Consider the following 24,590-nt stretch of genomic DNA (forward strand, 5'->3'; position numbering starts at 1 on the left):
GGGGGTTGAGGGATGACGAGCAGTAGTCGGTAAAACAAATGATGCGGCTGCAGTGTTCCTCTCTCGGGCCACTGCAGCAGGAGGAACTACTATTAATGTGCCGCTGTCCTCGGACGCATAGATTCCTTCTATGATGCGAAGATCCGCAAGTAACTAAACTCATTATACTGGTATTTAAGTACTGGCGCCATAAGGAGATGCAGATAATATGGATTATTTCGAGGTGTGTGGCTGTCAGAATCTTTTGACAGCAGCAATTCACACATCTAAGTTCGCACCTCCGCAATCTCTCACTGTGTATGCCACTGTAAGAGTCTAAATTGATTGATATAGTAATTCTACTTTGAACAGAGCAATGTTTACCACCCTTTCTGGAAGAAAAGGATGTGCGATCCAGCTCCGTTATAAAGAATGCAGTATAATACATTCATAAATAATGTCACCATTTTATCCAATGATTGCAGATTATGCTGTATCCAGGTATGATTTTCAGGATGAGCAATTTAGAAATGAAAGAAACTTCATACCTTTCAAAAGATATATAAAAAACTTTTACACAAATTGATTAGTGGATGTCCATCCTATTGCATGGACGAGGGACTTCAGCTGTAAAAAACCATGTTGTCAGTAATGTGCTGCTGTAACTAGTTGCATGAGATAATAAAGACATTCTCAAGATACAGCCGGGGTGGTACATTTTCTTTTATATACGCCATAGGTTCACCCAGAATCACAGACGGGAAGAGACCGATAGTTGGAAAGTGAAAAATTTGATATCAGCTTTAGGAAACATTAGCATACGGACATATGTTCACCTTTCTTTTTGTACATCTCTCTTTTTTTGTGTGGGTACATTTATATTGAATCTGTGCCCAGCAAATTATTCTGATACTTACTAAATGACACATGCTTTATGGCTAAACCAAAATACCAGCTGACCTGCCCTGCATTTAAAGAGACAATGAGTTGAAGGTTAATCGTGTTTTAAGATTCTGTGTGATACCTGACTTTCTGTGTAATTCCTTAGGTAGGAGATTTTAAGTGGTGTGTAAGGTGGCAGATTTATATTTTATTCTTCCAGTGACCAACCAGGCACCATTGCCTGTTACATTATTTTAGCTGTTGTGTAGTTATAGTTTCTGTATTTTAATTGTCCACTGATTTGAGGCACACGTCTTTTAATCTTCTGTGTAAAAGTGAGAGTGCATGTAAGAGTGTGTGTGGCAAAGTGGCTGGGAATAATTTTTATGTTCTACCTTTTGATGCGCGCGCGCGCACACACACACACACACCACACACACACCACACACACACACACACACACACACACACACACACACACACACACGAATGCATGTCTAATCATGTGGGCATGTCCAAAAGGTCATACATCACATGGAATCTGCAGCTGTGATACATATTATGTTATTAGGTAAATTTTTGGGGAAGAAGGGGGGAAATCAAAGGAAGGGTAAGGAATTGCTGATGTCACCTTTGCCCTACTATTCCATTGTGACATACTTAGTTTCCTTGCTGTTGTCATATTGACTTTCATTTCTGTGTGTACTGATTCTCTTTTTGGTGTTGTAATAAAAGTTTATTACGTCCTTACTCTCGTATCAATTAGCACAGGCTATTTGTTTAAGGATGTTGTGTTATTTGTCTATTTATTCTATGCCAAACAATTGATCATCGAATTGAAGAAGGCTTTGAAGATGTTGAAGATGGCACAATTTTACATGGCTTATACTGTCTGTTGTGGTTGGTTGTTTGGTATTTTTAGAAAATTTGTGTGTTACATGTGCGTCAGTGACTTCTAGGATTGCATTCACATCCTATACGAACTGGTTGAAGCATGAATGGCATCTTTCACTCATTTTTACATATTTATGACTTGGTGCAGTGATGTTTCCTTCGTTTACATTTACTAGATTCTGAAGACGGCTATTACACATCTGAAGCCAGTAATCTTGTTAAAATAACTTTGCTATCGAGACAGAGAGATAAAAAGTTATGAAGAAATTATAACGGTCCACTTCACTGACCGGTACTGTGGTGCAAATGCTGAGCTTCAGCACAGTTAATGAGTATGCCAAAATAAAGATGTCAGAAAACGTAATAAACTGCAACAGCGGTTTACAGTTTAAGTTGGGAAGTGCTCAGAGGAAGTGCATTTCATTAAACAGTAGTGTGGGCCCTGAAGAACCGAGGAAAATTAGAGTTTGTAGTGAATGGTGGGAGTCAGACTCCATGACAAACAATTACGTGACACTGACAGTGTTTCAGTGCGATCGGAGTACACGTAATGACTGCGCTCAGAGGATACGGCCAGGCTGATCGATGAAATATTGTGTGACAAAATAGAATTGACAACCTGGCTGAACCCGTGAAATATCACCATTAATCACAACCTGAGAGATTAAAACTGCCTTCTTCTTTTACAGAAACAAATCATTTGCTTTGCTGTGCGTTGCATTGAAGCTTCTCGGCAGAAGCTCGTAATGTAGGAGAAATGAAGTCGCAAAGGTTAAGAGTCGTACCCAGATAGTTCACTTGCTAAAAGCATTGCGTGTGAAAGGTGAGGTTGTGGCTCCAGTCTGCGGAAGAGTTTTAGTCTGCGAGGAAATTTCCTCTTCGTGTTGTCGGTCAGTGTGTGTTACGGTTGCTACAGGTGGACTGCCTGTTCTAGGGTCCACACTGTCCCTGCCCGGTCCACCCACGGCGACGTCGGGCAGCGACTGCGGCTCCGTTGCATCGTCCGTGTCTTCGGCCGCTTCGGCTGCCGGCAGTCAGTTCCTCGCCGAAAAGAGGCAGGGTCCGTCTTCCCTCACCGCCGAGATCATCGAAACGGGTGAGCTGTTTCTCTGTGTGCTTGATTGTGTGGCACTGAGTCACTGAGTTTTAGCCTGCCAGAAACTTTAGAGTAATATAATTGCCAACTTCTGCTTGAAATACACATTTTTATTAAATAAGTTTCAAATCTGATCATAATTATGCAAATGCTAATACAGTGCTTTAAACTATTACTGCCCAAATTAATATTTTGTTAAATGTTTTCCATTTTTACTTTTTCCTTGATTGTTACATTGGAAAAGAAGCATTTAAAGTGAAAAAACCCAGTTTTACCTTTATAGTTTTAATATAATATACACTGAAGTGCCAAAAAAACTGGTATAGGCATGCTTATTCAAATACAGAGATATGTAAGTAGACAGAATATGGCGCTGCAGATTTCGATGCCTATATAAGACAACAGTGTCTGGTGCAGTTGTTAGATCTGTTAATGGCAGGTTATCAAGATTTAACAGAGTTTGAATATGGTGTTACAGCAGCGGACAAGCAGTGGGACACAGTATCTCTCAGGTAGTGATAAAGTGGGGTTTTTATCGTACGGCCATTTCATGAATGTACCATGAATATCAGGAATCTGGTAAAACATCAAATCTCCGAATCAGTGCAGCCGGAAAAAGAACAGCACCGACAACAACTGAAGAGAATTGTTCAGTGTGACAGAAGTGCAACTATTCCGCAAATTGTTGCAGATTTCAATGCTGGGCCATCAACAGATGTCAGTGCGTGAACCATTCAATGAAATATCATCGATATGGGTCTTTAGAGCCAAAAGCCCACTCGTGTAGTCTTGATGATGGCATGACACAAAGCTTTATGCCTCACCTGGGCCCGCCAAACCTGACATTGGACAGTTGATGACTGGAAACATGTTGCCTGGTCAGACGAGTCTCGTTTCAAATGAAATCGAGCAGATAGACGTGTATAGTATGGAGATGTTGTCAAGAATCCGTGGACCCTGCATGTTAGCAGGGGACTCTTCAAGCTGGTGGAGGCTCCGTAATTGTGTGGGATATGTGCAGTTGGAATGATATGGGACCCTTGATATGTCTAAATATGACTCTGACTGGTGACACATGCGTAAACATCCTGTCTGATCACCTGCACCCATTCATGTCCATTGTGCATTCCAATGGACTTGGGCAATTCCAGCAGGATAATCCTATACCCCACATGTCCAGAGTTGTTACAAATTGGCTCCAGGAACACTCTTCTGAGTTTAACCCTTCTGCTTGCCACCAAACTTCCAAGACATGAGCGTTATTGAGCATATCTGGTATGCCTTGGAATGTGCTGTTCAGAACAGATCTCCACCATCTCTTCCTGTTACAGATTTATGGATAGCTCTGCAGGATTCATGGTGTCAGTTCCCTCCAGCACTACTTCGGACACGACACGAGTCGAGTCCATGCTCACAGGGGACCAACACAATTTTAGGCAGGTGTACCAGTTCCTTTGGCTCTTCGGTGTACTATACTGTAGAGAGGTGAAATAACAACTGAACTTCTTAAGAAGGGAAGAGACAAAATTGTGAAACAAGTACACAGACTTGTGACCAACATTTGGAATTAAGAAAGAATACCATCAGAGTGAAAAGAAGCGTTTGTAGTACCAATTCAAAAAAAAGGGTGGTAAACGAGAATGCAGACATTACAGAGGCATCTCGTTAAATAACACAGCTGTGAAGTGTTGTTAAAGATTCTCGAGGAAAGTATGGAACTGTATTTAAAAGACACAGTAGATGGGAAGATAAGGGATGTATGAGGAATTCGTCAACCACTGATCAGATATCTGTACTGAAAGGAGCCATATGAAAATATTGGGAGTGCAACAAAATGGTGAAAAAATTGTTTGTTGATTCTTAGAAAACCTTCGATAGCATGAATGGAGAATAGTTGTGGGAGAAAATACAGAAGTTTGAAATACCAAGTAAGATTACAAATTTTGTACAAGTTACACTGGAAGGATCAAAGGGATAGTTAAAATGGATGCAGAATATTCTGTGGATTTTGACATAAAAACAATAGTCAGGCAAGAAGATGGAATATCACAACTCCTGTTCAATGTAATACTACAGGAAGCACTGGATGCATCAAGAGAAGTGAGGGAGGGAGTTAGCATAGCTGAAAGTCTAGATGGCCTGAAAATACTGGCAAGGAAGCTACTTCAAAAAACAGAGAGGAAGTTGGATTAAAGGTAAATGATGAGGAAACAAAATTCCTAATTGAACAAGGAAATTAGGGTAACCATGCAGATTGATAACCACATGTTCAAAGAAAGAGAAGAGTGTAAATATCTGGCTGTTGGAGTAAATAACAGAAAAGATGAGAAGCAAGAAATAGAAGTTAGTATAAAAGCAGCATCCAGAGCAGCATATTCACTCGACAGGCTGCCGTCCTCCAAAATTTTATCGAGAGGAACCAAATAGGTATATGTAAAACTACAATCGGACCAGCAATTACTATATGGGGCAGAAATATGGAGAGTAGATAAGTATAGAGAGTGAAAGATAATAGTTTTTGAAAATAATATCCTGTGGAAGATGGTTGGAGCAATGTGTGAGGGAGGAGAATGGCAGAGAAGGAAGAAAATGGAGCTGACGGAGCTGTACAGGGTGATTTTTTTTCCCACTGTGTACAAACTCTTAGGGACTGATAAATGAGAGGATACGGAACAAGAAAGGTCTAATGAACTTACATCTGGAAATGTGTGGTTTCCATACAAGAGACCATTTATTCAATCATACATTGTTACAGAGATTGCAGTTTATCATGTGCTGTTCCGTGCATCCACAGTTACAGTATGTGATGAAAATGATTTCCGTTTGCCTTAATGCATGTGTGTATGTGCAATAGCGTGTTCTGTCTCACACATTCACATCGGCCATGCTACTCCCGACAATGTCAGAGGCGGCACGAATATGCTGCTCCAGTGTCTCCACATCTGGAATGGGCTCTGCGTGCACAGTACTTTTGAGATGGCCCCATAATTAGAAATCGCACAGGCTGATATCCGGTGAACGAGCAGGTCGTGCAACTGGCCCCCTCGTCAGATCCATTGACCAGGGAAGACACCATTGAAATGCGTCCGGATGTTAATGGCGACATAGGCTGGAGCACCATTATGGAGCAGCCACATAACTCTTCGAATCATCGACGGCATTTCTTCCAGCAGGGAAGCAAAGTTACCTGCAAGAAACGACGATAGTTCTGTTCTGTAAGGGGACACAAAAGGAAGACTGGTCCCAAAATACGGTCGCTAATTATCCCGGCCCACACATTCCGGCTGCACCAATGCTGATGATTCCCTGTGACCATACTGTGGGAGTTCTGTGTACTATCCCACAGATAACTGTTACGAAAGTTGAAGATGCCAGTCTGTGTAGAAGTGGCCTCATCTGTGAACAGGATGGATGATACAGATCCCGGAATTGTGGTTGCCCGGTGAAGAAACCGGTGACAAAACTGCTCCTGATGTGGAAAGTCTGTCACAGCCAAGCCCTGCACATGCTATAAGTGATAAATGTAGTAACAGTTGTCACGGAGAATGTTCTGCACAGTCGTCTGGCTTACCCTGTACTGGCGGACAAACTGCCCGGTACTGACTTGGCGGTTGCGTTCCACAGTGTTAATCACATTTTACTCCAAGTCTAGTGTCCGAACATTTCGGGGGCGAACTTCACGATTTCTTGCTTCCTGTAATGACTCCGTCTCAGACGAACGGTGAATCACTGTCGCAAACCTCGAATGCTGCGGTTGTCGGCAGGCGTAGGTCTCCTGATATGACCTTGCTGTCCGCCGCCCGTTGCCAATTGTCTTTCTGTAAGTAAACACCATTTACTGACAGATCGCTGACAGTTGAAGAGGGTTGTAGTGTGTAATAGGCACACATCTATCCAGACTATCACACAGGAATTCCAAACTGCCTCAGAATCTACTGCAAGTACTATGACAGTTAGGTGGGAGGTGAGAAAACTTGGATTTTACGGTCGAGCGGCTGCTCATAAGCCCACGTCACACCAGTAAATGCCAAACGATATCTGTCTAGGTGTAAGGAGTGTAAACATTGGACGACTGAACAGTGGAAAAACATTGTGTGGAGTGACGAATCACAGTACACAATCGCGCGATCTGATGGCAGGGTGTGGGTATGGTGAACACCCAGTGAAATTTATCTGGAAGCATGTGTAGTGCCAACAGTAAAATTTGGAGGTGGTGGTGTTATGGTCTGGTCATGTTTTTCATGGAGGGGGCTTGCATCCCTTATTGTTTTGCGTGGCACTATTACAGCACAGGCCTACATTGATGATTTAAGCACCTTCCTGCTTCCCACTGCTGAAGAGCAATTGAGACATGGCAGTTGCATCTTCAAACATGATCGAGCAACATATTCATAATGCGCGGCCTGTGATGGAGTGGTTACACAACAACAACATCCCTGTAATGGACTGGCCTGCTCAGAGTCCTGACTTGAATCCTATAGAACACCTTTGAGATTTGGAATGCCGACTTCGTGCCAGTCCTCACCGACCGACATTGATACCTCTCCTCTGTGCAGCCCTCTGTGAAGAATGGGCTGCCATTCCCCAAGAAACCTCCCGGCACTTGATTAAACGTATGCATGCGAGAGTGGAAGCAGTCATCAGATCTAAGGGTGGGCCAACACCATATTGAATTCCACCATTATCGATTGAGGGCGCCAGGAACTTGTAAGTCATTTTCAGCCAGGTGTCTAGATACTTTTGATCACATAGTCTATGCACTGAGGTGACTAAAGTCTTGGTATACCTGCTAATATATTGTGCAGACCATCTTTTGCCCAGTGTAGTGCAGCAGTTCGACACATCATGGGCTTGAGAAGTCGATGGAAGTCCCCTGCAGAAATTTTAAGCCCTGCTGCCTCTGTAGTCATCAATAATTGCAAAACTGTTACTGATGCAGGATGTTGTGCGCTAACTGACCTCTCGATTATGTCCCACAAATTTTCTATGAGATTTGTGTGATCTGGGTGCCAAACCATTTGCTCAAATTGTCCAGAATGTTCTTCAAACCAATGGGGGAACATTTGTGGTCTGGTAACACGGTGGATTGTTGTCCGTAAAAAGTCCATCATTGTTTTTGAACGTGAAGTTCACGAATGGCTGCAAATCGTTTCCAACTAGCTGAACATGGACCAGAGGACTCGGTCCATTCCGTGTAAACACAGCCTACACCATTATGGAGCTACCAGTAGCTTGCACAGTGCCTTGTTGATAACTTGGGTCCACGGCTTTTTGGGGTCTGTGCAACACTCAAACATTACCGTCAGCTCTTTCCATTTGAAATCGGGACTCGTCTGACGAGGTCACGATTTTCCGTTCATCTGAGGGCCAACCGATACAGTCGCAAGCTCGGGAGACGTGCTGCATGGAATGTTGTGCTGTTAGCAAAGGCACTCACATCGGTCAGCTACTGTAGTCCATTAATGCCAAATTTTGCCACACGTGTTCTAACAGGTACTTTCGACTTATATCCCACATTGATTTCTGCGGGTATTTCACGCAGTTTTACTTGTGTGTAGCACTGGCAACTTTACACAAACACCGCTGATCTCGGTCATTAAGCAACTGCATTGTTTGTGATGATAGGTGGTGCCCGAAATGTGGTACTCTCGGAACACTCTTGACACTTTAGGTCTTGGAGTATTAAAATCCATAAAAATTTCCAAAATGGAATGTACCGTGTGTCTAGCTGTAACTCCCATTCTGTGTTCAAAGTCTGTTAATTTTCATCGTGCCGCCATAATCGCATCAGAAACCTTATTGCAAATTTTCATCGTGCCGCCATAATCACATCAGAAACCTTATTGCACGAATCACTTGAATACAAATGACAGCGCTGTCAGTATTTCTGCACAGCTGAATAGTCATCCCTGTGATTTTTGTAATGCTGTTCCCATCATACTAAAGTTGTTATTTTTATTTTGGCTCACTCTTTCTGTTTTTAGTTCATGTGTCTAATTACTTTATATGCTGTCGAATGTCATTCGTGAATGTCTTTTTCAGTTTTGGTGTTTGAAGTGTTCCTGTGATTCTTGCTGCCTTTCCCTAGTTGCTAGCTATATTTCTTGCCCTGCAACATAGAAGGAGGCATTCTTTGGAGTGTGATTGTATGTAAATACAAGGGCGAGTCAAATGAAAACCTTAAATTTGTAATAACAAATCGAAATTTCGCGCTGTTATCATGCAAGTTGGTAAGCATGCTACAAACAGCGTGCAGAATGGCCTGTAGGTGGCAGCATAGTGCAGATGCACACATACCGTCACAGTATCAGTGTAAAGATGGCCGCCCCACTTACGACTTGCACCAGGGAAGAACAGCGTTCTGTTATTCGGTTTTTGTGTAGTGCAGGTGTCAAACCTATTAAAATTCATCGACCAATGAATGTTTAGTATGGTGATGCGTGTTTGTCACAGCAGCAAGTCTACGAATGGAGTAGGAAGTTCGCAAATGGTGTGACTTCAGTGGAAGGTGCTCCTCGTCCAGGTCAGGCACAACGAGTTGTGACTCCACAGAACATTGCAGCAGTTGAAGCCATAGTGAAGGAAAAGCGCCGAGTGACACTGAATGACATTGCAGCATGTTTACACATTAGTCACGGGTCAGCACACCACATTGTGCTCCAGTTTCACAAAGTGTCTGCAAGATGGGTGCCACGGCAGCTGACTCCTGAAATGAGAGGACAATGTGTCGATGCTTGTGAAGAATTTCTTCGACACTTTGAACGAGAAGGTGATGGCTTCCTTGCAAGAATCGTTACTTGGGACGAAACCTGGGTTCACTTCCACCAACCGGAAACGAAGAGAGCGAGCAAGGAAATGGCGCCATTCCCCATCACCAAAACCAAAGAAGTTTCGAACAGAACCATCAGCAGGGAAGGTTATGCTGACACTCTTTTGGGAAGAAAAAGGCATCATTTTCGAGCATTACGTGCCTAGCGGGACCACTGTCACCAGTGCATTATACACAGATCTGCTAAAGAACCATCTGCGGTCTGCAATCAAATCAAAGTGACATGGATTGCTGTCAGCAGGTGTCCTTTTGCATCGTGACAATGCAAGGCCCCACACTGCCCGTACAACAGTTGCAACAATCACAGACTTGCATTTTGAGTGTCTTACTCATCCACCATACTCACCAGGCCTTGCCCCAAGTGATTTCCATATGTTTGGACCACTCAGAGACGCAATGGGAGGAAAGAAGTTCCGTTCTGATGAAGGGGTACGCCATGCGGTGCATGAGTGGTTGTGCGGACTACCGAAAGAATTTTTTTCTAAAGGAATTTATGCACTTTGTAAGCACTGGAGGACTTGCATTGAGCATGGGGGAGATTATGTTGAAAAGTGATACAGCTTTGTACCACTTCAGCATAATGAATAATATTTAACAAAATATTTAAGTTTTTCATTTGACTCACCCTCGTATTATATGCTTGCTATTTTTCTTTCACTTGCTGGAACTCTCTTTCTCACATTTTTGTGCCTTCCTGTATTCTGCATATTGCTTTTTTGCCAGGAACCTTGTCAGCTGTTTTCAGAACTGTGATTGTAATGGTTTGTCATTCTTCAGTCAAATCTCTTGCACTTACAGCAGTTAATTTCTCATATAGTCTTGTCTGATTGAGACGCCTAATGCTTTCCATTTGCAGAAGGTGTCTCATGTTTCTTGACACATTTAGGATTGTTTTTCTGTCTCATTTGCCCCCATCTGGCCCAAATTTGAATTTTAAAGCACAACACAAAGTGATGTGACTAGGGGATCAAGAGACTTGTTAATCACGGATTTTGACGAATCGTAGGTTTAGTGCAGAGTGTCCTATTCTGAGTACCTGGCTAGTGGAACAGCCTCTAGTTACTGAAAAATTGATATTGAAATCTAATGCATAATGCCTAGATCTGTAGAATTATTAATGTCTCAACCAAGCGAGTGTAGCTCAGCAATTAATAGCCCTGTCAACAAACACAAAAAAAATGTCAATTAGGAGAAAAAATTGTGTAGTCACAAATTTTTGTATAGTGCTAGGGAGAAGTTTAATCCACATCATACAAAAAATACTAACCAGTGGAGTGTGAGCGTGGCATAGAGGGCACGTAAGGGTCACATGTTTAGGTTTTTCGGCAATATCTCTAAAACCGTGGCATTGAGCAAAAATATTTCCTAGTACTAAATTAAACTACATTAAATTTCATGCAAGAAATATTTCATTTTTTCTCTGTGGTTAATAGATTTTGCATTGCAACGGGTGAAAAATAGTAGATTATTAAAAGCTGTATTTTAATGGTATACAATTAATGTTCAGTGTTAGATAAAGTGCATTAAGAATAAATAGTAAACATGTCTACTATATCTAAGTGCTGAAGAACAGAAGTGCGGTATAAATTGTGTTGAGGGGGTGGAGGCTAGAAGTGTGAGGGAAGGTGCATCACTGGATTGTGATTGCACTTCCCTCCTTCACAGGTCTGCAAATGAGGAGCAAGCACACACAGTTGTGTATTCCATTTCTTACAGAATACATTACAGAATTGTCCTGCTTGCTATCACTAGCTGTGCTACAACAGAATTCTTGATAGTACTTGTTATAGAAGCAACTGAAACACAATTTTGTAGAGCACCACTCACATGGAATCTTCCAAGTATGGGTGGAGGCGGCGGCGGCGGTGGTGGTGGTGGTGGTGGTGGTGGTGGTGGTGGTGGTGGTGGTGGTGGCGTTGGGGGGGGGGGGGGGGGGGGGGGGGGGAAGGAAGGAAGGAAGGAAGGAAGGAAGGAAGGAACCATTTTCCACACAAAAATGAGAACATGGATATTCTTGAATTACAGTGCCAACTACAAAGAATCAGAACAAATGTTTAAGACAAAATGTACGTAGTTTTTTTATATAGAATCTGATTCTGCAATATAAAATGGAGATTCCCATTTGAAATTTTGAAGTTGCCTCTCGCCCCACCCCCAGGGGGCTTGAGTGACAGGCTAATTTTAGCACCAGTAGATGTCCCCCTCGAAAATAATGAACTTTGGATGCTACACATTTTTTGTTGTGCAGCTTGTTTTTCGAGTTATTCTGGTTTATCAACTTAAAATTTACACCCTGTATAATCCAATAACCTAAGTAAACACTTGCTTACATTACTAATTTGGTTTCGTATTGTGAATTACAGAACTACTAAGTAATTAAATTTTACACATGGTGTACAACTTTGCATCCTCCGTTTGCCGATAGGTGGCGACAACAGCAAGTAGTGGTCAAAAGAAACAGGTCACAGACATCAGGCAGTTAACTTGGACCTCGGTCAACATAACCTCATTCAAACATTAATTGATTTGTGTCTACATAATAACGTTGTTCTTGATTGAAAATGGCAGTTTACGAGCCTAATTCTCGTCATTTGCTGGAGGTTTTACGGTTTTGTTTCAATATGAAGAAAATTGTGGCTGAGTCTCATCAAATGCCCTCAAGTATGTATGGTAAGGACGCTGTTAGTGAAAGAATGAGTCATGAGTGGTTTCAACACTTCAAGAATGGTGATTTAATGTCGTAGACCCACATAGTGGTGGAAGAGAGAATGTTTTCGAACATGCATAATTGGAGATATTGCTGAGTGAAGAATCGCATCAAACTCATCAAGAATTGGCACAATTAGTGGGAGTTACACAGCAAACCATTTCAAAATACCTCAAGGCTATGGGTATGATTCAGAAAGAAGATACTTGGGTCCCATGTGAGCTGAAACCAAGAGACGTTGAACGGCGTTTGTGTGTTTGTGAACAGTTGCTTCAGAGGCAAAAACAGAAGGGATTTCTGTATTTCATTGTGACAAGGGACGAAAAATGGGTTCATTACGATAACCCTAAACACAAAAAATCATGGGGATATCCCAACCGTGCTTCCACGTCGACGGCCAAATCGAGTATTCACGGCTCCAAGATCACGCTCTGGCATTTGGTGGGACCAGCTCGGCATCGTGTACTATGAGGTGTTAAAACCGAGTGAAACAATAACAGGTGCTCATTATTGAACACAATTAATGTGTCTGAGCAGAACATTAAAAGACAAATGGCCACAATATAGCGAGAGGTACGATGAAGTGATTTTGCAGCACAACAGTGCTCGACCCCACGTTGCAAAAGAGGTCAAAATGTACTTGGAAATGTTAAAATGGGAAATCCTACCCCACCCCCATATTGTCCAAACATTGCTCCCTCTGACTATCAGCTGTTTAGATCAGTGGAGCATGGCCTGGCTGACCAACACTTCCGATCTCATGAAGAAGTCATAAATCAGTTTGATTCATGGATCACTTCAGAAGATGAACAGTTTTTTAGACACGGGATTTGTACACTGCCTGAAAGGTGGGAGAGAGTAGTGGCCAGCGATGTAAAATACTCTGAATGATACACGTGTAACCAATCTGTTTCATTAAAGCCTCAAATGTTGGGGAAAAAATGGCTGAAGCAAAGTTGTACACCTTTTATTAACCAATAGTATAGTAAACTGACAGAGTGATAAGAGTTGTTACAGGTCTTTAACATTATAAAATGCGGTATACTTGGTATCTCTCTTGCTATCCAATTGTTTGTTAATGAAGAGTCCTGATTACAATGAAACAAATCAATGATACATTTTCCTATCAATGGATGGCTGCAATTTTAGTAAATACTTTGACACGAAGTTGTTCAAAATAATGTTGCAGAGCTCAAAATATGAAATTAGATACACCGGTTGTACCCAATGATGAACAGTTAATCGAGTGATCCAAATTAGCTTAGAAATCGTATGGAGAAAAAATATATGAAAAATGAGCTGCTACATTTCAGTGTCCTTATTCCATTTTGATGTCCTATCCTGTTCATTGGTGTTCTGATTCATCAACTTTTTTGTTGATTGAGTTTTCAATAAAAATAATAAATGCACACAATAGTCACACTCTCCTGTGTAATAGTTTATTACACGGTTTTATCGTTCGCTAGTGTCATTCATTGGAGTGATAAATGTAGGGTTCTCCAGAGCGATGTCTAACACCACACAAGTCATCAGTGAAACCAAGTAAAATGAAAGAAAAGTCACGTTTCTTTATTGTTAGAATGCCACATGCCACACTGTCCATAAAACTTCTGCTTACTTAACAGACAAAAATATTAAATTAGTGTCTCTGTTAGTATTCAATCAATTTATCACCTGATGGCTTATCTTCGTTACATTAACTCAGACAGAAAATGTCTAGACTGGGGTTTTTGTCACCTGGATAGGCTGTGGAATCTTTTTAAAACATTTTCTGAGGTTCAAACATCAAAGAAAAAAGAGTGCATGCAAAAGTGTATAAATTTGAAATAAAAACATTTTGAGAAATGATAAAACGATTTGTACTGAAACACTTCCTTCCCATAATGCATCTGAGATATAAAAATCCTGAGCAAACCAATTGGAAAAAGGCTTAAGCTTCACTTTCAAAATATTTCGAATGTGTAAAAAAATCACCATAGTGTTACTATGTTGCATAAATTTCAATTTTATAACAGTGCCTTTCTACTAAATCTGACATTAGTGTGATATGATATTTTTAGTAGGAAGAAAAGTGCTTAAAAAAAAGATTGGCATTGTGGTCTAGTAGGTTGCGGGTTTTCAACCTGTATGAATGAAACAACAGTTGTTCTGCTCACATAACACATTATTCATTTTATGCAAATTCAAGGTGGAGGGGTCAGAAAGGAAAAGAAAGGGAAGGGAAGGAATTTTATGTGGCATCGGCGGTGACGAGTGGCAGCGTTTGCCGGACCGAGACTCAAACTCGGTATCTTTTGCTTACTAGGTGGTCGCATTAACCACCGTGCTGTGCAAACATGATGTTAATCACAATTGAGCCTACTGTCTCGTCTTATCACTTCACCAGAAACTGCAAGGAAACTGCAGAAGCTTAACACACAAAGCGAGATGGCGTGATTCACAGTGAACAAATCTAAAACGGAAGTAATGAACAAATTTAAAATGGAAGTAATGACAGATGGATTAGAAACCCAAATATATCGTGAAGGAAAGAAACTGCAAGGAAACTGCAGAAGCTTAACACACAAAGCGAGATGGCGTGATTCACAGTGAACAAATCTAAAACGGAAGTAATGAACAAATCTAAAATGGAAGTAATGACAAATGGATTAAAAACCCAAATATATCGTGAAGGAACGGAACTAATGTATCCACACAACACATGCCTAGGCCAAATAATTTCTTTTAACAACAAAATGGAAAAAGAAATAAAACGTAGAGTTTCCTTAGCTCGGTAAGCTTTTTGGGCCTTAAAGTTCGTATTGCTAGACAGAACCCTGAACAGGGGGCTAAGAACGGAGGCACTTGAAAACGGTGTTTTTCCAGTGTTAATATGTGGATATCAGATGTGGGCCCTCAAAGCCAAAGAGAGAAACACTCTACAGGTATGCAAAAGGAAAATGCAGAGGAAGATCCTCAGCATCTAACTGAAAGACAGAATATCGAACACTTCGATACACGAGATGTTGACAACATTAGACATAGCGTGACAGACTACCGAGACCAAATGGAAATGGAGTGGTCACATGGTGAGATGACAGTTACACCACACACCACTAGCTACCACATAGGACCACTACATCGCCAAGACTCTCCCGGGAAGACGGAGACACAAATGGTCGGACGTATTTAGAAAATAAGCAGGAAGACAGCGGACCGGCATAGCCAGAAAGAGAGAGGAATGGGAAGAACTAGAACTACAACTGAGTGATCAAGTGTAATTCAATCTGTTGTGTGCATTAAGTGTGGTACCCTCTTACACAGACCAGCTCACCGCATGAGTTATTAAAAGCTGCTGCCCCTACTTGTAGGAGGCCTTTGCCCTCAATGGGACATCACAGGCTATTTTCATTCATTCGTTCATTCATTCATTCATCTTGGCACACCTTCCGGCTGACCCACATTCCCACCGAGTGACACCTATCTTCGGTCCTCGTCCGTATCCTCTGTGCTCGCTACTCAGAGATACCTGCAGGAGGTCGAACTTAATTTTGTATCCTCACTGGAGATGGTGTATTCGTGGCCCATCGAGTTGAACCAATTGTAAGAATGGCTCGTGTCTTCTTTGGGTCACATCTGAAAGGGCAGACACCACACATTTGTGTAATACATTGCTCTCTGAGTGTTTTCCATAATTTCACAGAACTGTTTCCATTACAGTGCACGTATCAGAACATACAAAAGAACAATTTTGCTTTGATTTCTCAATATTTACTTGCACAGATACTAAAACACCTCCACCATGCAAAGAGTTTGGCAGAACTGTCACTGGAGCAGCTGACGAGTGAGTGGCGTGCCTGAAATCAATATAACAGTGTAGAGAGCTTAGGTTAATGTAGCATGTAGCTCTCCTGTTTATAACTGTGCTTGCGTGTTGGAACATTCTAAAAGAATAATCTTCTAGAATGTTTAAGAAATTTCAAAATAGAAGTTAGTTTTTTTAAAATAGGTTTTCTGAAGTTAAAATTTAAGTAGACACAAAGGAATTACAGACGCTGGCTGTGAACGGGCATTGATTTCAAGTAATGGGGAAAGTTGAAAATTTGTGCTGGAATGGCATTCAAACCTGGGACTCCTACTTGCTACGTTGACATCAGGATTGCCATAGGTTCTGGAAATCAGAGTAATCAGGGAATATCAAACACATCAGGGATATATTGGGGAAACTTAAAAAAAAAAAAAAAAAAAAAAAAAAAGAGAAAAGAAAAGAGAGGAAAAAAAATAAAATGGAAAAATCATGGACACAGGACTGCGGTGCTCCTCAGCAGGCCAGAGGCCACGGGGGGATGGACTTCAGTAATTGCGGCTGTCTCACTGCAAGTACATTTGTTCTAGTACATTTTGGAACTTAAAAAGTGGTTTATATGTTAGAAAGTATTGACACTAACAAGGGGAGGCCGCCAATTGTGAAATTCAGATTTGACTAATACTGCCCATAATAAAAGCTCATGGCCAGAGGTGTAATGTGGCAAAGCACCGACACGCACTTCTCAGCCGTCGTCGAGAAAATCGACAGTTAAAAGAAACCGTTGCGGTGAAATACTCTCTACGATTAATAGTTTTCTACAGCGTCGTGGCCAAGGCAAAGAGCCTTTACAAATGTCTGCTTGTGTCTGTGTATGTGTGGATGGATATGTGTGTGTGTGCGAGTGTATACATGTCCTTTTTTCCCCCTAAGGTAAGTCTTTCCGCTCCCGGGATTGGAATGACTCCTTACCCTCTCCCTTAAAACCCATATCCTTTTGTCTTTCCTTCTCCTTCCCTCTTTCCTGACGAGGCAACCATTGGTTGCGAAAGCTAGAATTTTGTGTGTATGTTTGTGTTTGTTTGTGTGTCTATCGACCTGCCAGCGCTTTTGTTTGGTAAGTTTCATCATCTTTCTTTTTTTATATATATATATATATATATATATATATATATATATATATATATATATATATATATATATATATATATAAGGTGACTTACCGAACAAAAGCGCTGGCAGGTCGATAGACACACAAACATACACACAAAATTCAAGCTTTCGCAACAAACTGTTGCCTCATCAGGAAAGAGGGAAGGAGAGGAAAAGACGAAAGGATGTGGGTTTTAAGGGAGAGGGTAAGGAGTCATTCCAATCCCGGGAGCGGAAAGACCTTAGGGGGAAAAAAGGACGGGTATACACTCACACACACCCTCTTTCCTGATGAGGCAACAGTTTGTTGCGAAAGCTTGAATTTTGTGTGTGTGTTTGTGTTTGTTTGTGTGTCTATCGACCTGCCAGCGCTTTCGTTCGGTAAGTCACCTCATCTTTGTTTTTATATATAATTTTTCCCACGTGGAATATATATATATATATATATATATAACTTGAAATAAAACACAATATCACAAATAATATTCAAGTGGATACAATTTATTGATAAGTTCGATATACACTCGCACATAACTAACATTTAGTGACCAGAAGTAGCTGGAGTATCGCACGAACCAGAGTGATACTTATCAGAGAAACATGGAAAACAGAAAACAGCACGACATCGAGCACATCTGATAAACGATGCGTTTTTTTAAATTATCTGTTGGGAAACACCTGATTGACATTCTGAAAAATTGTTCTATCGTTCGTCAGGTTTGATGCATACCACGCATATCGTATCATATCGGCAAAAATCGGAGAAGACAATTGGTGGTGGACGATGGATTGGATTTATTTCAAGCATAAAATTATCTATCTCTCTCTCTCTCTCTCTCTCTCTCTCTCTCTCTCTCTCTCTCTCTCTCTCTCTCTGTCTGTGTGTGTGTGTGTGTGTGTGTGTGTGTGTGTGTGTGTGTGTGTGTGTGTACATTTGAATTACAAAAAAAATAATAATAAAAAAGTTGCATGGCGCAAGATTCGATCCGGCGACCTTCGGATTGCGAACCCGAGCGCTTACCGCTGGGCCACGACGCTGTAGAAAACTATTAATCGTAGAGAGTATTTCACCACAACGGTTTCTTTTAACTGTCGATTTTCTCGACGACGGCTGAGAAGTGTGTCTCGGTGCTTTGCCACATTACACCTCTGGCCATGAGCTTTTATTATGCGCAGTATGAGTCGAATCTGAATTTCACAATTGGCGGCCTCCCCTTGTAAGAAGAAGAAAATCGTGGCAGTCACTGGAAGCTTGTAAGCTTTGTACTCACATATTTCGTGAAAGAAAAACCACACAATATCTGTAAAATAATAGATATAACACAGTGGATAATAACCAACAATGACGAACATAGTAGAACCAACATTTTATTGCTGCTTACCTACAGCGTTGGTTTACACAATTCTTACTTGCCTTGTACACTTCTTTCAAAGGGCCTACTTTTTTTAGGTTATTTATGAAATCAGTGAAGGTACTTTAAACCTGTCTTGCGAACTCCAAGGAAATGTGTATTTTTGTCACCAAAAGAGTTGCGTTTTATTGAAATAAAATGACATCAGTGGTCTTAATGAAACACACATACTATTTGGCTTGTTTTCTCCATCTAAAAACAGTTCATTACAAAAGATGCTGATGTTAGTACGTAAGATTTTTGCTCACATCAGGAAACGCCATCTGCTTAAGCTTTTTTTTTTTTTTTTTTTTTTTTTTTTTTTTTTTTTTTTTTTTTTTTTTTTTTTTTTTTTTTTTAAATATAGTTTGCACTATTGTTCCTCGTACGATAGCTGCAAAGACAGACAGGTACATAATTAAGTAGCAAATACTAAAGTTTTTCGGAATTATTTCTCATTAAGTGTCCAATAAAGACTTCAGGTATTAATTGCTTTATTATCTTTTATTTTTTCTCTTTTAGAACTCTCGAATTAGAGTTCTGAAATAGTCCAAAACACAGATGGTATACTGTAGTCATATTATAGACCTGCCCTACTTACTTTAACCTTACAAAATTGTTAAGGCCTATTGGCTTCTGTCTCAGGTCTTCGGCTGACATTCGTCTGATGATTTTACTAACGTTTCGCCAGCACGAGTGGCTGTTCACCGACGGCAATGGAGGATGAAGCTTTGACAATTCCAGCGACTCATGCTGGCGAAATGTCAGTAAAATCGTCAGACGAATGTCGGCCGAAGAATCTGAGACATAAGCTAATAGGCAGTTTGTTCTACCTTACAGTTCCAAAAATTAGTTTACTTTCGTAGATTACAGCTTACTGTTGTACATTTAATAGTGTCTCAGATGTAAAATTTTTAAGCCCATGTAAGACTAACTGAAATTAAATCTGACAGGCATCGTAAATGACCGCGGCAAGACGTACGGCATCTACGCGGTGTCCGTGTCCCGACGCTACGAGATAACGGGCCATGTCGACAAGTGGCACGTCTACCGCCGGTACTCGGACTTCCACGAGCTGCACTCCAAGATCAAGGACAAGGTGAGGCGGTGCTCGAGTGCTGTGGGCTCGATTACTCGGCTCCTGCGATCCCGTGGTGGTCGATTGTGTCAGAGTGTCGTGCCCACTTCGTGGACATTGACTTTCCCTTCGATTTGAAGACTGGTATGTTGCAGCTCTCCGTGCTGCTCAATCCTGTGTGAGCCTCTCCGTCTCTGAGTAACTACTGCAGCCTGCATCATTCTGGATCTGCTTACTGCAGCCAAGCTTTGGTCTTACTACAATTTTTACCCTCCACAGTTCCCTTCATTTCCAAATTCACAATTCCTCAGTGTATCCCATCAACCGATGCCTTCTTCTAGTAAAGTTGGGCCATAAAATTCTTTTTCTCACTGTTTCAATCCGGTATGTACAGGGTCTGTCCCAAAAGTTCCCAGAATGATCTTTTTTAAATCATTTATTCAGTATCGGTGTACAGTCTTTCCAGAACTTTTCAAAGTATTCTCCCCCTGCTTGCATACACCACTGCCAGTGCTTCACCCAATCCGTGAAGTCATCAGTGGGAATCTCTTTCAGCGCAGTTACGAAAGCTGCTTCTACTGCCTCCAGTGTCCCGTGCCAAGTTCCTTTTAGGATTCTTTAGATCCTTGGGAACAAAAAGATTGGGGCTCTATGGAAATCGGGGCAGTGTTGCCGCGTACATTTTGGCCACCAACACACTGTCTCTGTCTTGGTGGCCAAAATGTACGTGCTGTGTCGCTTGACGTGTTGTCGTCATCCACTGACGGTTTGTTGTGAATATTTTTCAGACGTGTCAAACCCTGTTGCTAAACTGTTTGAACACCTCACATTAAAACTCCTTGTTGACTATTCGTCTTTGTGGCACAAATTCACTGTCAACCACACCGTTTATGTCTGTAAACACAGTGAGCATTGCCTCGATTCACAATTTGCTCAATCTTGCTTTTTTTCCACGTTTGTGTGCTACTTGCCAATCTGACGGTTTGTTTTGGGATCCGAAATCCGTGTCTAGTCCCCTGTGATCACTCTGTCAAAAAATTCTGGGTCTGTTTTCTATCACTAATGCAGTTCCTGGTACGTAGACAAACTGCTCCTTCATTTCACAGGTCAGGACTTGCGGCACCATTTTCGCGTGGACTTTCCTCCTTTGAAGATCCTCAGTTAAAGTGCAGTGAAAGATTGTTTCAGGTATTCCACGCTCCTCTACATTCGTCCGAACACTTAACCACCTGTCCACATCCACAACTCGATGCACTTTTTGCACCGACTCATCCGTCGAGATGTCGACAGGCGTCCCGAGTGGGTGTCCTTATTGACAGACTCCCGACCTTTCCGGAACCTCTTTTTCCACACGAAAGTTTGGCTTTCATCGTCTCATCATTGTAGCGTTTCTGAAGCATTTCCTCCCATTTCTGCTTCATTTTTCCCAGTTTCAAACAGATCTCAATTGCATAATGCTGCTCCAAAAACTGATCCATTGTTTGAAGTGGTGCAGTAGATACCTCTGTATGGAACACGACCGTGCCCCAACTGCTGCCTGCGGCAACTGACACTGGCCCCATTTCAAAGCTTAGATGCCCCCCCCCACCCCCTCCCCCCGACTTCTCTGCCCAAAGCTCCACCCTGCCAGTGAGTGTTGGCAACCACCAAAAATCATTCGAGGAACTTCGGGGGACAGACACTGCACTCCCAAGTTATTTGATGTATCCATCATACGGGTAACGGAGAAAATATGGGAACACGAAAAACACAGCACATTACTGTACTTAACACGGCATTTGAAAACCATTAGCATTCTCGTAATGGATAGATAATGTAATATCCTGCTTGTAATCATTGATAGTTTTGTTCCTGCCTACTGTCAGCTGGTACTCTTTAAACTTAGAGTTCCAAGCATCTGATTCTCCTGGTACCTCCAGTTCTTTTTCTCCCCAAATAGCTACATCATCAGCTAAGACTAAAGCATTGAGATCACCATTTCCTATTTCATCAATTTCATTTACAATCATGTCGATAAGTGGAGTAAAAAATAATGGCAAGATGCACTTCCCTGTTACCCTCCTCTCTCTGTCCGAAAGCAGTCTGACATGCCATTACACACTTGCACACGACTTTTGCAACCTCAATATAGTGTTTGCACCTATCTGATCAGGGAGTTTGGAGCCATTAGTTCTTCTAAAAATTTAAACTATATACTGTATTAACAATAACCTGACACTACATTACTTGGCACTATTTACGCTTCTGCTATCTGAGCTTATTGGAGTAAGTTAGTAAAGAAGCCGCTACTTTGAAAAATTCTGCTGTCTCCTCGAGTTTTACTTTGTAGCTGCCGTTTAAATGCTATTAGTTGTTTAATATTTACCTGATAATACTGTCATTTTTCAATGAAGATACACGGTCCAGATACGTTAATAGTACCACCACCTACGTATGACGACCGTGTGCAGTAAGCCTAACAGGCTGCAGGTGGCTGCACTCGCTGTGGAGAGGATCTAAAACGTGTCGGGGCAGACACAGAAAACAGTGGAGTTGTCGTCATGTCGAAGCGGAGCGATTTATACGGTGTCGAAACGTGCACGATTGTCGGCTTTCGGACTGAAGGTGGAAGTGTTTCCAAAGTGGCTAAGTTTGTAAACGGTGGCAAAGTGGCGCTACCCGAAACCTGTGCCGAGGTAGCTGTGCTGCACCATGGACTGTAGACGACAGGGGTGAACTGTGGCTGTAGAGAAGGAACTTGCACCCCTTCTTGCAGCGGTGTACCGTAGGTCTCTAGAAGAGCGTAGCGATCCAAAGGATTGGAAAAGGGCACAGGTCATCCCCGTTTCCAAGAAGGGACCTCGAACAGATGTCCAGAATTATAGACCTATATCTCTACGTCGATCAGTTGTAGAATTTTGGAACACGTATTATGTTCGAGTATAATGACTTTTCTGGAGACTAGAAATCTACTCTGTAGGAATCAGTATGGGTTTCGAGAAAGACGGTCGTGTGAAACCCAGATCGCGCTATTCGTCCACGAGACTCAGGGGGCCATAGACACGGGTTCACAGGTAGATGCGGTGTTCCTTGACTTCCGCAAGGCGTTCCATACAGTTCCCCACAGTCGTTTAATGAACAAAGAGCATATGGACTATCAGACCAATTGTGTGATTGGATTGAAGAGTTTCTAGATAACAGAACGCAGCATGTCATTCTCAGTGGAGAGAAGTCTTCCGAAGTAAGAGTGATTTCAGGTGTGCCACAGGGGAGTGTCGTAGGACCGTTGCTATTCACGATATACATAAATGACCTTGTGGGTGACATTGGAAGTTCACTGAGGCTTTTTGCAGATGATGCTGTGGTGTATCGAGAGGTTGTAACTGTTGTGTCTAGACAAGACAGCCTAGACACAATGAGAGGAAGCCGAAAGGCACGCGCTAAGCTAAAGCAGGATAGCGTGAGGTCTGAAACAGGATACGTAATGAATGCTATAAAGAAAAGTACGTAGCTTCTGGAATACTTAACTTTAATCCATCCTTTTGTTACATCTGGAGATTGTGGCGATACAAGTGAGACTCTTTAGATACATGCAATGTTACTAATGGCGCCTTGCTAGGTCGTAGCCATTGACTTAGCTGAAGGCTATTCTAACTATCTGCTCTGCAAATGAGCGAGGCTTCATCAGTGTGCATCGCTAGCTACGTCGTCCGTACAACTGGGGCGAGTGATAGTCCGTATCTCGAGACCTGCCTTGTGGTGGCGCTCGGTCTGCGATCACACAGTGGCGACACGCGGGTCCGACATGTACTAATGGACCGCGGCCGATTTAAAGCTACCACCTAGCAAGTGTCGTGTCTGACGGTGACACCACATTCCTCCCCCGCAAATCGGCGAACGGTCGTGTTATAAGGCTTCTGCCCGCCGTGGGGAGGACCACATGTTGACGAATGCGATGAGGTGGGGAGCCTAACAACAGGCGAGGCTGTGCCACCCGCACCCGGCCATTCGGTCCGAGGGGATCTAGGAAACGCCTGAAAACCTAGTCCAGGGCGCACGTCAACATGTGGTGTATGCGCCCGTGAAGAGACAGGAGGGGCCAAAGGGTCGACCTCCATTGCGTCGGGGTATCCGACGCGCGATGACGACGTCATGTGGTCCGGAGCGGGCAAGAGTTCCATGGCGGAGGACAGCTGGTCACGGGAAGCGATCGGCGGCACGTTACCCAGGGAGGCGCTTGGCGGCTGCAGCGAAGCGTCCACTGCGGGCGGCGCCGGCTGGAGGACAGGCGGCGGCGGCGGTAGCGGCGCGTCGCCATGGGGCAAAATGGAAGGCATCGTCGGTAACATCTGGGGATGAGGCGAGCCAGTAGATGGGTCCCCAGGGCGCTGACCGGACGGCAATGTCGCTGAAAGCAGACGGGGAGCGGCAGAACCCGTGCGACGACAGAGGCGCAGCTGATTGAGATGCCGACGCACCTCACCAGAGGCCCCCAAAACCAAATACATCGCGCGGCCGAGGCAGTGAAGAATGCGCCCTGCGAGCCAACGCCGTGAACCTTGATAGTTGCGATAGAATACAACGTCGCCTGGAGCAAAATCAGAAGTCTGTCGCTGCACAGGAACCTGATGCGGCGGGTGCAGCAAAGACATCAAGGTTCGATGAGGACGACCGTGGAGCAACTCAGCCGGCGAGCGACCATCTCGGGGCTGAGAGCGATACGATGACAAAAAGAGCAACAATGCGTCCTCCCGAGAATGCGACTCTTTCAACTTCAACATCTGTGACTTGAAAGTCCGGCCCAATCGTTCAGCGGCAC

The 24,590-nt window shown here is 42.7% G+C and overlaps 1 protein-coding gene across 3 annotated transcripts in view; it reads left to right on the forward strand.

Annotated features, from left to right (window-relative positions):
• Positions 1 to 24,590, forward strand: part of LOC124553802 (sorting nexin-13-like) — a 419,627-nt gene that overhangs the window by 294,550 nt on the left and 100,487 nt on the right. For all 3 annotated transcript variants that reach the window (XM_047127777.1, XM_047127778.1, XM_047127779.1), the window contains 2 exons: positions 2,690 to 2,851; positions 19,668 to 19,813. In XM_047127777.1, the coding sequence (XP_046983733.1) occupies positions 2,690 to 2,851; positions 19,668 to 19,813 (308 nt within the window). The remainder of the gene's footprint in view (positions 1 to 2,689; positions 2,852 to 19,667; positions 19,814 to 24,590) is intronic.

Source organism: Schistocerca americana, chromosome 11 (genome assembly GCF_021461395.2).
Source record: "Schistocerca americana isolate TAMUIC-IGC-003095 chromosome 11, iqSchAmer2.1, whole genome shotgun sequence".
Taxonomy (NCBI): Eukaryota; Metazoa; Arthropoda; class Insecta; order Orthoptera; family Acrididae; genus Schistocerca; species Schistocerca americana.